Source organism: Malus domestica, chromosome 14 (assembly GCF_042453785.1).
Source record: "Malus domestica chromosome 14, GDT2T_hap1".
Lineage (NCBI taxonomy): Eukaryota > Viridiplantae > Streptophyta > Magnoliopsida > Rosales > Rosaceae > Malus > Malus domestica.
The window spans coordinates 13,784,600-13,798,505 of NC_091674.1; the positions used below are offsets into that span (position 1 = coordinate 13,784,600).

General features: G+C 36.2%; 1 protein-coding gene across 1 annotated transcript; it reads right to left on the bottom strand.

Annotated features, from left to right (window-relative positions):
* Window positions 1–10,896: 10,896 nt before the first annotated feature.
* Window positions 10,897–13,668, bottom strand: LOC139191168 (uncharacterized). Its single transcript, XM_070811733.1, has 6 exons — window positions 13,096–13,668; window positions 12,843–12,992; window positions 12,634–12,782; window positions 11,791–12,350; window positions 11,596–11,684; window positions 10,897–11,136 (listed from the first exon to the last, which is right to left on the bottom strand). Exons 1-6 carry the CDS (start codon window positions 13,666–13,668, stop codon window positions 10,897–10,899), a joined length of 1,761 nt encoding a protein of 586 aa, XP_070667834.1.
* Between the last annotated feature and the right edge of the window lie 238 nt (window positions 13,669–13,906).

The window sequence follows — 13,906 nt, forward strand, 5'->3', positions numbered from 1 at the left end:
TTCGCACCAGGTTCATGACAATCCACTGGCTTCATTTGAGCTTCTTGGTGTTCGCATCCGTAGCGAAGCTATGACTTGGAATAGCACCTTGTCAACTACTGGAGAAGTTGTCTTTGGTGAGTTTTACTAGGAGTAGCTTAAAGATGTCATGAGCCGATCCAAAGATGTGCTTACTAACGTGGGCCTTTATCATGCCGTATACGCATCTTTGTTTAGTTATGATCATCATCCTTCCGTCCTTCATGAGTTCTTTGAGCATTGGTGTTCAAGGACTAACACACTTCACATGGCTCAAGGGGAGATGTCGATTTCACTATAATTTCGACAATTGTAGTATGAGCAAGTAGAGATCATTCTAGGCTGGGGATTAGGAGGGATGCTAATCAACTCATATTAAACTTAAAAACTGAAAACTAAGCTAGACTAACACAAAATAAGAACTGATGGGGTTTTTTGACGAATTTTAAGAAACAAAAGTAAATAGCAGTAATTAAATTGAGTTGTAAAGGGAATATGGGTGAAAAGCTAGCTAGGGGATTCTTTTCTACACATGAAACATATGCACGTAAATCGATTTCCAGTTATTCTTTCTATAAACCATGAATGACAATGCCCCAAATTAATTGTGAATGCACGAATTAATTCTTAGACTTTCCTAAGTTCATTGAATTGGACTCAGCGACGCAACCAAATTATCTTTCTCAAGTTCCTTAACTGTGAAAAGCATGATAGAAACACATATTAAAGGTCATTAAGTTCTGTGAAAATCATAAACATTGACAAGGCATTCGTAACTATGAAAAGCATGATACTCCTACCATGGATTTACTTAACTCAATCATGACTAGTGACTTTTACTACTTATAAATATAAGTTCATAACGATTAGGTGAAATTCCTTTATATTCTAGCATCAAATCCCTGCATGCAAACTAAGTATGCATCCTTAATAAACATACAAGAATAAGTTCTCTATAAAACAGATAAGTAAATCGCATTCATGTTTTATGAAACAATAACTGGATGTAATCAATTTATATAAAACATATGATCATGGCTTCGAATTCACCTCTAGCTAAAAAGAAATTTAGTTACACATGTTCATCATAATTGAAAAGCAATCTAAAATAAACATTGAAACAAAACAAGGATAAAAAGAACTCTGAAATTCTCCAATGGTTGAATGCAATATGCGGCACACTCCTTCTTCTCTGATCCTTACAGGTTGTGGCACAAGCTTTGAATAAGGCATGCGGCACAAGTCTTCTCTCCAATTGTTGCGGCAGAAATACATATATATATGGTAGGGTTCGAAAGAAACCAAGGAGAAAAAGGATTAGGGTGTTTGAATGGATTAGGACTCCTAGAATCAAATGGGAAATATTTATAATAGGATAAGGACTTCTTTTGCAGCTGGAGATAATATGAGATAATGTTGTACAAAATGCGATAATGTTTGGATAAGGTAAGATAAGATAAGGTAAATTGGATAAGATAAGATAAGTCTGGATAATTAAGGTTCGATAAGATTATATCTTTCCTTGTCTTCCAAGCTTCGAAATTTGATTCCTCCAGAGTTTAGCACATATTTAGCACATGTTAAACACCAAAAACGTCTAGCCCCATGATGCGATGAAAGTTAAGCACTCAAATTAAACCCTCTTTTGACAATTGTAGTATATGTATAAGTAGGGATCGTTCTGGACCGGGGATTAGGAGGGATTGCTAATCTAAACTAAACTGACTTACAAAAAGAAACTTAAAAACACTTAACTAGACTCTATAGACTCAAAACACTTAAAAACACAAACTAAAACAGATTCTAACTAATTAGATACACTAAAAGTAAAGGGGGATTGGGTTTTGGACGAAAATAAAGTAAAATAAAACAGAAACTAGAACTAAACAGATTTGCACGAAATTGGTTGTTTTGGATGTATGATGGGCTAGCTAGAAGGTCTTTCTCCACACATGACACACTTGCATACAAATCAATCTCCAATTGCTTTTCAATAAACTATGATGCTCAACACCCCAGATTAACCGTGATGCACAAATTAACCCTCAGATTTTTCTTTTTTCATTGAATTGGATGAATGCATGCGACAACCCAAATCATTCTCTAAAAGTCCCCTATATGAATGCATAATAGAGATACAATTAAAGATCATTACGTTCCATGAAAATCATAAGCGTTGACGAGACAATTGTAACTATGAATGCATGATACGTTTGCCAAGAAGTCAATTAACGCGATTGTGACAAGCAACCTTCACTACTCATGAATATAAACTTGTAACGATTAGGTGAAACTTATTTATATCCTAGCATCAAATTCATGCATGAAAACTAAGTATGCATTCTTAATAAACATACACAAATCCGTTATGAATAAAATAGATAATTGAATTGCAATCACAACTTATCAAATCACAATTGGAAGAAATCAATTCATATTGCAAATATATTCATGGTTTCGAATTCTCCTCTAGCCAAAAGAGGTTTAGTTCCTCATACTTGCAATTAAACAGAAACAATTGAAATTAAACATTGAAAACCAAAGTAGAATACACTTAGAATGCTCCAGCAATCCAAATTGAATGACTAGCACAACTCCAAGCAATCCTTCTTCCTTGCAAATATGCGGCACCAAGGTGTGAGTGGTGAATAGATGGTCTCTTGTGGTGGTGGATGGATATAGGTGAGTTATGGTGAAGGGTGGAAAGTTGTGTAGATGATGTGGTATCTTTGGATGATGGCCCCCAAATTATGGTGAAGGGTGGATGTATTTATAGGCTAGGGAGAGGAGTGTATAGAGTTGTAATGAGTGGATGTAATGGGTGTAGTGGGTGAGTGTTGTGGTAATGAGTGGATGTAATGGGTGTAGTGGGTGGATGTTTGGTAATGAGTGGATGTAATGGGTGTAGTGGATGAATGTTTGGTAATGAGTGAATGTAATGGGTGTAGTGGATGAGTGTTTGGTAATGAGTAGTGTTTGGTAATGAGTGGATGTAATAGGTGTAGTGGGTGGATGTTTGGTAATGAGTGGATGTAATGGGTGTCGTGGATGGATGTTTGGAGTTGTAGGTCAACACACTTGCGCACACACATGCTGATTTCTAGCCTTCAAATCTTCAAAAACGTCCATCCTCATGTCTCCATGCTTGCACTATCTAATCTTGGCTAAAAAATGCTCCAAAATGCTCCAAAATGCACTTTCTTGCCAACTTTGTTATTATGACCTACAAACACACGAAAATAGCTTAAAATACATAATTAACTAAGAAATAACAACACAAATGCACAAGAACAAGCTAACTAAGTCGCATAAATATGCTCCTATCACCCCACTGCTCCACACGCATGTTATCCAATCCAAGTCCAAAGCTGCTCCAAATTGTTCCATTTAGCCATTTATTGTCATCTTCAGGGCTGGCCCATGCCCAGTGCAGGTAGGGCGACCGTCTAGGGCCCAAAAAAATTGGGGGCACCAAAATTATTCGGTGGTATATTTATATATGTTTTTATAAGAGTATAAATTTAAAAAAGTTGGTTTAATGACAAAGGAATTGAATTGGAAGTGATGGTTTTGTAATTTGAAATTAATGAGAAGGTCTTGGGTTCAAGACACCACATGTGCTTATTTACTTTCCAATTTTTACAATTTTTTTTTCATAAGAGTATAAATTTATAAATTTTGGTTAAATTCTCAAGAAGTTTAATTAAAAGCAATGATTTTGTTGTTTAAAATTAACAAGAGGTCCTAAGTTAGAAATGCTATGTGCGTGTTTATTTTTTCAATTTTAACAAATTTTTATTTGGCTGTTAATTTATTTTTAGTTACTAGCTAGTAGCTATATGGGTTGCTATTTTTAAATATTTGTTCCAATTCAAGTCTAATATTCAACAAACAGTAATGAGTAGACCAAATTTTTAGAACAAATTTACAAATCATATGACGTGTCATCATAAGGTTTAATTTAATGCCCATTCATTACTTATACATATCAATTAGAGACTCGAAAACATTATTATGTTTTTAGTCCCATATTGACAAGGTTAGTAAATAAGAAAAAACATCTCACGATTTATACAAAAACATTTTAAAAGTTCAGATGGAAAACAAAACTCATTTATCTACTTGTAAGCCAGGAGTTTTTTGGTTTCCTTCTCTTGATACAAAATAAATTAGTCTTTCTATGTTAAAAATTAATTGAGTTTGAAATGTTTTTCGAAGTATAATTTTATCAATGTCTTTTATGTGAAAATAAATAATTTTCTTATGTGAAGTTAAGGCATATTTTTTAGCGTCGCCCCGGGCCTCAAAAATCTCTAGACCGACCCTGGTCATCTTTACTAATTTGACCTACAATAATACGAAAATAACTTAAATTACGATAATAAATGGAAATTAACTAAGCAAATGCAAAGAAATAAGATAACAAAGTCGCATAAATATGCTCTTATCAAATTCCCCACACTTAGCTTTTGCTAGTCCCTGAGCAAAACACAGAAAACAAAACAAAACCTAAACCTTCCAACAATTACCTCAGGGATTGAAACAGGACATATTAAAAATCACTACTCACATAGATTTTAGCCATCCTTACTCTTGAGCTTATACTTAACCATAGTAACCACTCACTAGCTCACATTTAATCAATTAAAACAACATTTGAAAGTAGTAACATGCCTTAGAGATTTCACTCAATTCCTCACTGGATATACTCTCTATTTTCACTTCTGACTATACTCCCTATACTAAGTATATGTGAGAAGATTGATGTAAACATGTAGACTAGCACTCACATATGTTATAACAAAGAAGGCACTTTCTGAAATTATTAATACAACATGTATATGATCTCATGAATGGAATGCGACTACTTAGAAGCGAGAACCAGGGATTCCATATGCTCGTACTAATTTCAAACTCCACATATTGAAACACATAACAAACAAGATAAAAGTCTAGGGTTGTAATGGGACTAAGGTATTGGCTAACAAAGAAAGATCAAGGATAAACAAAGGTTCTTAAAGTGATAGTAAGCAAAGTAATGAAATCAACACTTAGAATTCAACTTTTGATTGCAGTACCCAACTTTAAACACAAAGGGAAGAATCGTACAACATTTAGGGTCAGATTCACATTTTTTGACCCTTCTTCAACAACCAACACTTATGCACTCATTCTCACTTATTTTCAACCTCTTTTTTTTTCTTTTCTCAATTTTTTTTCTTCTTCTTTCTTTCTCAACATTTTTCTTTCTCTCTCTTTTTTTTTTGAAACATAAAACATACACTTCACCGGATTCAAAAGAACAAATCCTTCCCCCCCCCACACTTATTTCTCTGCAGATCGTAGATCAAAAGGAATTCCCAACAAGTCAGGCTTCACTATTCTTTAAGAACAAGGGTATGGATATTCCTATGCTAGGCTAGGTAGGGATAATGCAGGCTAACAAAGAAAATAGGCTAAATAAGGCTCAAAGGGGTTAAACCTACAAAACATATGCAAGGGATAAGGCTTTTTAGCTCTGGTGGTAACTAAACAACTTCATCTTGTTATTTGTCATGCAATCAATTTTAAGCTTTGAATGAAACAGGCATGAGTTCTAGTGTTTGGAACTAAAACGATGAAAAAGCATTCCAAGTAGCAACCAAGCAAGGAAATAATGGGATCATGCAACGACTTTAGAAAGCAAAAATATCACAGATTAATAACTCTCCAAACAAAGAATAGGCTCAAGTCTCATAGGGTTGTAGCGTTAGTTTGAGTTTCTTCCTTCAAGCATGTTACAAAAACTGATTTTTTTTTCTTTGTAATTGCATGTGAATTCGTAAATGACAACTACAACTAAATATTAACCAAAGAGCATATCAAACTTCCACCCATGTTTGTAACTTTCTTTAACAGTCATGCAATTAAAAACCAAATCCTCATCATTGTGTTGGAAGGTAACCTAAGACACAAACAAGCAACAAAAACGACTCTTTTTGGTATTTTCTCAAACTTTTCGATTTTTTTTTTCTAATTTTTTTATGACACACAATAAAACACTTCAAAACAGTGAATAACAACATTAGTAGTGATAGGTGGTAAAATTCGAAAATAAGTCATGAAAGCCAATATGTTTACCCCCCCCCCCCACACTTAAACCAAACATTGTCCTCAATGTTTCAAAAGTAAACATAAACAAGAAAGCAACAAAATATAACTAGCAAACAAGACAATCATGGCAAAGGAAAAATAAGAAACAAAAGGATAAAAGAGAGCAAATCTGGTTGTTGGAGCCGGAAAGTCCATTGTCTCTTTAGTTGAACACATGGGTTGCCTCCCAAGAAACGCTTGCTTTAACATCTTCCAACTGGACGATACCATCATTTAAGGTTCACTAGGGCCAACGGCATGAAGGGGTACATCCTCCACGACATGCTCCTCAAAACACTCATAATAAGGCTTCAAATAGTGTCCATTCACTTTGAATTCATGTCCCGTCTTTAAACTTTGAATTTGGACTGCACCATAAGGAAAGACATTAGTAACAACAAACGGACTAATCCATTTAGAACGCAACTTACCTGGAAACAATCAAAGGCGGGAGTTGAAAAGTAACACTTTCTGCCCTACAGAAAATGTCTTACTACAAATCATCTTATCATGGACAACCTTTGTTTTCTCTTTGTAAATATGAGCGTTCTCATAAGCCTCATTCCGAATTTCCTCAAGCTCATTCAATTGTAACTTCCTATGAAGACCAGTAGCATCAATGTCCATGTTGAAAGTCTTGACTGCCTAATGTGCCCCGATGCTCTAACTCAACTGGAAGATGACATGGTTTCCCATAAATGAGCCAAAAAAGAGACATTCCAATTGGTGTTTTGTAGGTAGTACGATATGCCCACAATGCATCATTCAAATACAAGCTCCAAACCTTTCGAGTTGGTCCAACTGTCTTTTCCAAGATTTGCTTATTTGTTTGAGGATGATAAGGTGTCGAAACCTTATGTGTGACATTATACTTTTTGAGCAGTGCCTCTATGTTTCGATTATAAAAGTGAGAACCCCCATCACTTATAATTACTCTTGGCATTCCAAACCTGGCAAAGATGTTAGTTTTGACAAAATCTGCAACCACTTTGGAATCATTAGTACAGGTGGCTTTTGCTTCCACCCATTTCAAAACATAATCTACAACAAGTAAAATATAATTGAAACCATGTGAGGAAGGAAAAGGACCCATGAAGTCAATGGTCCAAACATAAAAAATCTCAACAGAAAATATAGGAGTTTGCAGCATTTGATCTCTTGAACCTATATTGCCTGTTCTTTGATAACGATCACAAGTCATGCAAAAAGTTCTAGCATCCTTAAATATTGTTGGAAATATGCCCTGAAAGTCAATCTTTGGAAGAAACCTTTCAGGACAATAAATAGATGTATAGATGACTCTTATACATCAAATGGCAAAGATACTATTTATGACTATCTCTATAAACGATATATGTCCTAAATAGTGAATCCATGGACAATGGATCGATTGAAGAAGTAATCTAATGAAGTTAGACTACAGAGACCTTCTTCACATAACCATCATGTCCACAAGGATACTGACAATGCATAGACCGGTACATACTATGTCCGCTTCAATTAAAAGGATGGAAAGTCTCATGCCATTCGTGTGGTGACACTAAGACAAGTATGTAGGTGCTCATTAAGGCAATGAGTTCACTGAACACAATCGAACGAGAGTACTTGCATGGAGGTCTACTCACATGTCAAGCAAGTAACTCTAATGGTTGGAATAATGTAAGTAGTCCTTTGACCTAAGGCATCATCGTTGTCTTGTGGTTAAGTACTTGATCTTTGATTATGTCAAAGTCACTCCATCCGCGGGTGTCCACGGCATAGTCGGGGTTAAGCCACTTAGTCATGAAGGCAAGTGAATGCGCAACAAGGAATCTCTAATCCTCGTTAAGAGAGGATGAATACTCTAAGATATGATTCTGGAATCTTCGGCCGAAGTATCGAGCGTAATAAAGGAAAGCGTTCATATACGACTCAATTGAATCATATAAGAAGGAATAATCACATTAGGGGTTTGACATAATAGATCCATACCCTAATGATGTGATTGAGAGTATTGTTTTAAAGAATGATCGAATTACATTGTAATTCCAACTGAATAGGTTCTCCGAACAACTTCTACATTAGCTTGGGTAGCCATGATATATGGTTAGATGTCACTCATGGCTTGTGAGTTCTTCTCGATGATTAAATGTAGTCGTCAAAGAAGAAGGTGAATTAAAAGTAAGTTTTAATTCACTAAGTGATTGGATTAAATATAATCAATTGGATTGGTGTCAATCACCTCACTGCCTTGCTAATTAGAACCTAAAACGATTGTTCACCAATACTCTTGTAGTGAGTAATTAATGGATGATGGAAATAATTAATTGGATTAATTAAGTGTTGTGATAAATTAGAAAGTCTAAAGAAATCATAAAAGCGATATAAGATCGTTTTGGGCTTAAAGAAACGTTCGGGTTTAATTGGGCCCATTTGGCCTAAACCCATTGGGCTTTTATTCAAGCATTGGATGACTTGAAATAAATAAAAGCCCAAAGCCCAAACAACACAAAGGGGTCGGCCAAAGGAGGGAGAGAAATGTCAAATGTTGACTTGTTTCTTTTTGGCTATAAAAGGAACTTTATAGCAAATGTTTCATTAGGGTTTTTTGAAGTGTTAAAGAACAAAAGAGAAAAAGAAAAATATCTCTCTAACACTCAAAGGGCCGGCCACCATAGGGGGGTTTAGCTAATCATTTTTTCACCCCTTTGGTTATTCCTTCATCCTTCTCACTACACTAGTGGGTGAGGATCTTTAGAGGTTTTCAATTTTGGAAACTTGAAGAGAACCTAGGAGCACTCATTCTAAACAAAGTGGAGGAGGCAAGGAAGGAGGCTAGGCTCAAGGAGTTCAAGGAGCAAAGGGCTTGGAGGTGGTCCATCCTTGGTCTAAGATCTAGATCAAGAGGTATAAAACTACTCCTAAACTTTGTTCTTATATAAATTTATTTATGATGCATCTTACATAAACCTATGTATCTTGAAGGGGATTTGCATGACTAAAGCTTTGATAATATATGTTGAAATAGTTCTGTTGCTTTCGTATATAAATTTTGAATTGTATATGCATGCTAGTCACTAGAAATCCCGCATGAAATCTCATAATTTCCCTTCAAATATAGTAGGCCAATAAAATCCACATTCTAGAACTTTAAGTGTTGTTCGTTGAGTACCAAAATGACTTCCACAAGCATAAGTGTGACAAAGTTAAAATTGAATTAAATTCAGAATCATGCACGCACCTACGAATAATTTGATCAGGGCAATATTTCCACAAATAAGGGTCATCCCACACATAAAATCGTGCCTATTTTTTAAGTTTATCGTGTTGGTTCCTATTTATGGTGTTTGGAACTTGTTTAGACACAATATACTTCACAATATCAACATACCATGGCTCACTTACCTTAATGGTCAACAGCTGTTTATCTTGGAATGCCTCTAGAATAGGTAGAAGGTATTCTTCATGTACCAAACTACTCAAGTGGTCAACTACTACATTCTCGCATCCTCTTTTGTCCCGAATTTCTACGTCAAACTCTTAAAGAAGAAGCATCCTGAGACTAAGCCTTGGCTTGGCTTCTTTCTTTGTGAGTAAGTACTTCAAAGCTGCATGGTCAGAGTAAATTATGACTTTAGTACCCAGTAAATAAAAACGAAACTTATCTAAAGCAAACACAACAGCAAGGAGTTCTTTTTCAATGGTGGAATAATTCAATTGAGCATCATTCAAGGTCCGAGAAGTGTAGTAGATGACATGCGGCTTCTTGTCCTTCCTTTGTCCCAAAACAGCCCCTAAAGCATAATCTGAAGCATCGCACATAAGCTTAAACGGAAGATTCCAATCGAGTGGAACAATGATAGGTGCCGAAGTGAGCATCTCTTTGAGGTGATTGAATGCCTTCTCACATTCATCATCAAACACAAACGGCACATCCTTTTGTAGAAGTCGGCACAAGGGTGTTGAAATCTTTGAGAAATCCTCGATAAACCTCCTATAGAATCCTGCATATCCAAGAAAAGAACGAACTTTTCTTACTGAAGTGGGAGAGGGTAAGTAGCGTACAAGATCTATTTTAGATTTATCTACTTTAATTCCTTTTTCTGAAACTATATGACCTAAAACTATGCCTTGTTTTACCATGAAGTGACACTTTTCCCAGTTTAACACAAGGTTAGTTTCGATGCAGCGTTGCAATATCAAAGTGAGATTAGTTAGACAATCATCAAAAAAATCACCAAAGACACTAAAATCATCTATGAAAACTTCAATAATCTTCTCAACAAAATATGAAAAGATACTTACCATGCATCTTTGAAAAGTGGTTGGTGCATTACATAAACCAAATTGCATTCGACGATAAGCAAAAGTACCAAATAGACAAGTAAAAGTAGTCTTTTCTTAATCATCTAAAGCTATAACAGTTTGATTATATCCCAAATAACCATCAAGAAAGCAATAAAAAGAGTGACCAGCTAACCTTTCAAGCATTTGATCAATGAATGGTAGAGGAAAGTGGTCTTTCCTTGTAGTGGCGTTGAGCTTCCTATAGTCAATGCAAACTCTCCAACCTGTGTGGATTCGAGTGGGCACAAGTTCATTCTCTTCATTTTTTATCACAGTGACTCCAGATTTCTTTGGTACTACTTGAACCGGTGAAACCCAACGACTATCCAAAATTGGATAAATCACTCCATAATCAAGAAGCTTGATAATCTCTTTTTTCACAACTTCCATCATTGGAGGGTTAAGTCAACGTTGAGCCTCTCAAGTTGGTTTAGCCCCCTCCTCTAGAAGTATGCGATGCATGCATGTTGTAGGGCTAATTCCCTTAATGTTGGCCAAAGTCCATCCAATGGCTGTTTTATGCTCTTTCAACACCCAAACCATTTTTTCCTCCTCTAATGCCGTGAGTGTTGAAAAGACTATGACCAGCAAAGTCTCTTTATCTCCCAAAAAGACGTACTTCAAATGATTTGGCAATTGTTTAAGCTCAAGAATAGGTGCCTGAATCATTGAAGGTAACAACTTATTAATAGAAACGGGAATTAGAATTGGGATTGGAGGCTTACCAATGTGTTGTAGCAATAACTTAAGGGCAGCTACCATATCAACAATTGTTGCATGATTAGGCTCGGCCACAGTGGTTTTGAGTCCAATTCCTTTAGCAATGATTGTTTCAAAGGTATCCCTCTCCAAGGAGTTAAGATATTCTTACGCCAAAGAATCAAATACATTAATAGAGAAACAAGAATGATCATCAATAGGATACCTTATAGCTTCAGAAATGTTAAAATCAATGATATCACCATCAAATTCCATTGTTAACGTCCCCTTGAACACATTTATCTTGGTTCGGGCTGTTTTCATGAAAGGTCTTCCAAGTAAGATTGGCAATGATGTAGAATGGGCCAAATTTTCCATGTCAAGCACATAAAAATCTGCTGGAAAAATCAAGTGGTTTACCTGCTCCAAAACATCTTCCAAAACTCCTTTCGGATATGCATTAGAACGATCAGCTAATTGAATAATAACACCATCATTTTTAAGCTCTCCTAGATGCATAGATAGAGTATGGCATTACATTAATGGAAGCACCTAAATCTAACATAGCATGTTCAAACTTGGTATTACCAATAACACAAGGGATTGTGAAATTACCTAGATCTTTGCATTTAGGGGGCAGTTTTCTTTGCAAAACTGCAGAGACATTCTTACTTACCTGTACCATTTCCTTATTCGAAATCCATCTCCTTGTTGCACAAAGCTCTTTCAAAAATTTGGCATACTTTGGAACTTGCTTTATTGCATCAAGAAATGGGATATTGACTTGTAACTTCCTGAAGGTTTCTAAGATGTCCTTTTCATTCTCTTCTTTCTTAGATTGAATAAACATGCGAGGAAAAGGCACAATTGGTGGAATAGTTTTAGAATAAATTGAATTCGAACCAACCTTACCTAAGTTGGGTGGTATAGGAGCCTTGGGAAGCTGCGGCAATGGTTGCTCTTCCCTTGTCGTGGCCTTGTCTACCTCTTCTTTTTCGAGCAGTAGCTGTTTGTCCTCTTTTTGGCTATGTTTGGACTTTTTTGGATTGGTTCCAATCTCTTTACCACTTCTCAAAGTGATGGCCTTGGCGGTTTCCAAAACCTCTATTTGGATTGATAATGGTTGAACTAGGTAGTTTGCCTTGTTCTCTAAATTGTCCGATGAATTCTGCCATCTGCCCAAATGGCTTCTTCATTTTGCCCATGTCTTTGGCTTGATTTTGTAAACCCTGAGTCAAAGTAGTTAGTACTTGAAGAACTTTATCATTATCCATTGACGAACTTAGGTTTGCATGGGAAGATTGTGGTGAAGGTTATGGTGGTGCATATGGCCTTTGATAGAGCCCTTGAGGTGGCTGTCCATATCCACCTTGTTGTTGAGTTTGTTGAGGTTCCCTCCACTTCATATTTGGATGATCTCTCCAGCCTTGATTCTAGGTGTTGGAAAACGGGTCATACCTTGGTTGATTTTGGCCTTGATAACCTACGGCATTGGCACTTTCCCATCCTCCACTCTCTATCAATTGAGGACATTGATCAGTGAGATGTCCTTGCATAGAGCACACGCCACAAGTAGTTGTACCTTGCACATTGGATCCTTCAACAACCTGTGAAATAAGAGTAGAGAGATTAGCCATTTGAGATTGAAGTTCTGAAATTTCACTTACCTCATTAACTTGACTTTGCCATTTATGATCTCTTCCTCCAACTCCTTCGTATTGTTGTGCATTCAAGGCTCGATTCATAATTAATATCTTCATAGCAACTGGTGTTTTGTCAACCAAAGCACCTCCTGCTGAAGCATTAAGCATTTGTCTCTCAAGTGGAAGTAGTCATTCATAGAAATATTGAATTAAAAGCTCTTCCTTCACTTGATGTTGTGGACAAGATGCAACTAAAGTCTTGAAACACTCATAATACGCTGGAAAGGATTCTCCTGGAAAGGACTCTTGAAGTGGGTAAGAATTTCTCTAAGAATGTTTTCTTCATGCTTTCCCAAGAAGTGACAGTTCCAAGTGCTAATTCAAAGAGCCAATCTTTAGCCTTTTCCATAAGAGAGAATGGAAAGGCTTTCATCTTCAGAATATTCCCATCCACATTAATTGGTGTCATACTCGAGCACACCACTTCAAATTCCTTAAGATGCTTGTTTGGATCTTCCATAGACAGCTCATGGTATTTGGGAAAGTGATGTAGCAAACTAGACTTCAATTCAAACTCATCGGTTTTGCCTTGGACTGCCTTAAGGTATTGAATGCAAAGGGGAACGACATTGTCCAATTCTGAGGCTGAAAGTTCCTTGATTGTTCTATTGTCAACAGCCATGTCTTGTTCCTCTTCCGATTCTGTTTCTGTTTCAACTTCAAATTCAAATTCAGAACTAGAACTAGGTGGATTGAATTCTAGCTGCTTCCTCTTCCTTTTCAAAGTTCGCTCAAGATCATTGTCAAATTCCAATATATGCTCACGAACAGGTTGAGAACTGCGAGTCATAAACTAGTACCTAAAACAAACAAAACAAAACAAAACAAAATTAGAAACACAAGAAAAACACGAACAAACACAAATGGGAAGATTAGCAATTTTGCTAATCCTCGGCAACGGCGCCAAAATTTGATGTGGTAGAAACTAACGCACAAATTAAACCTTATAATTTAGACAATTGTAGTATGAGCAAGTAGGGATCGTTCTAGGCTGGGGATTAGGAGGGATTCTAATCAACTTAAATTAA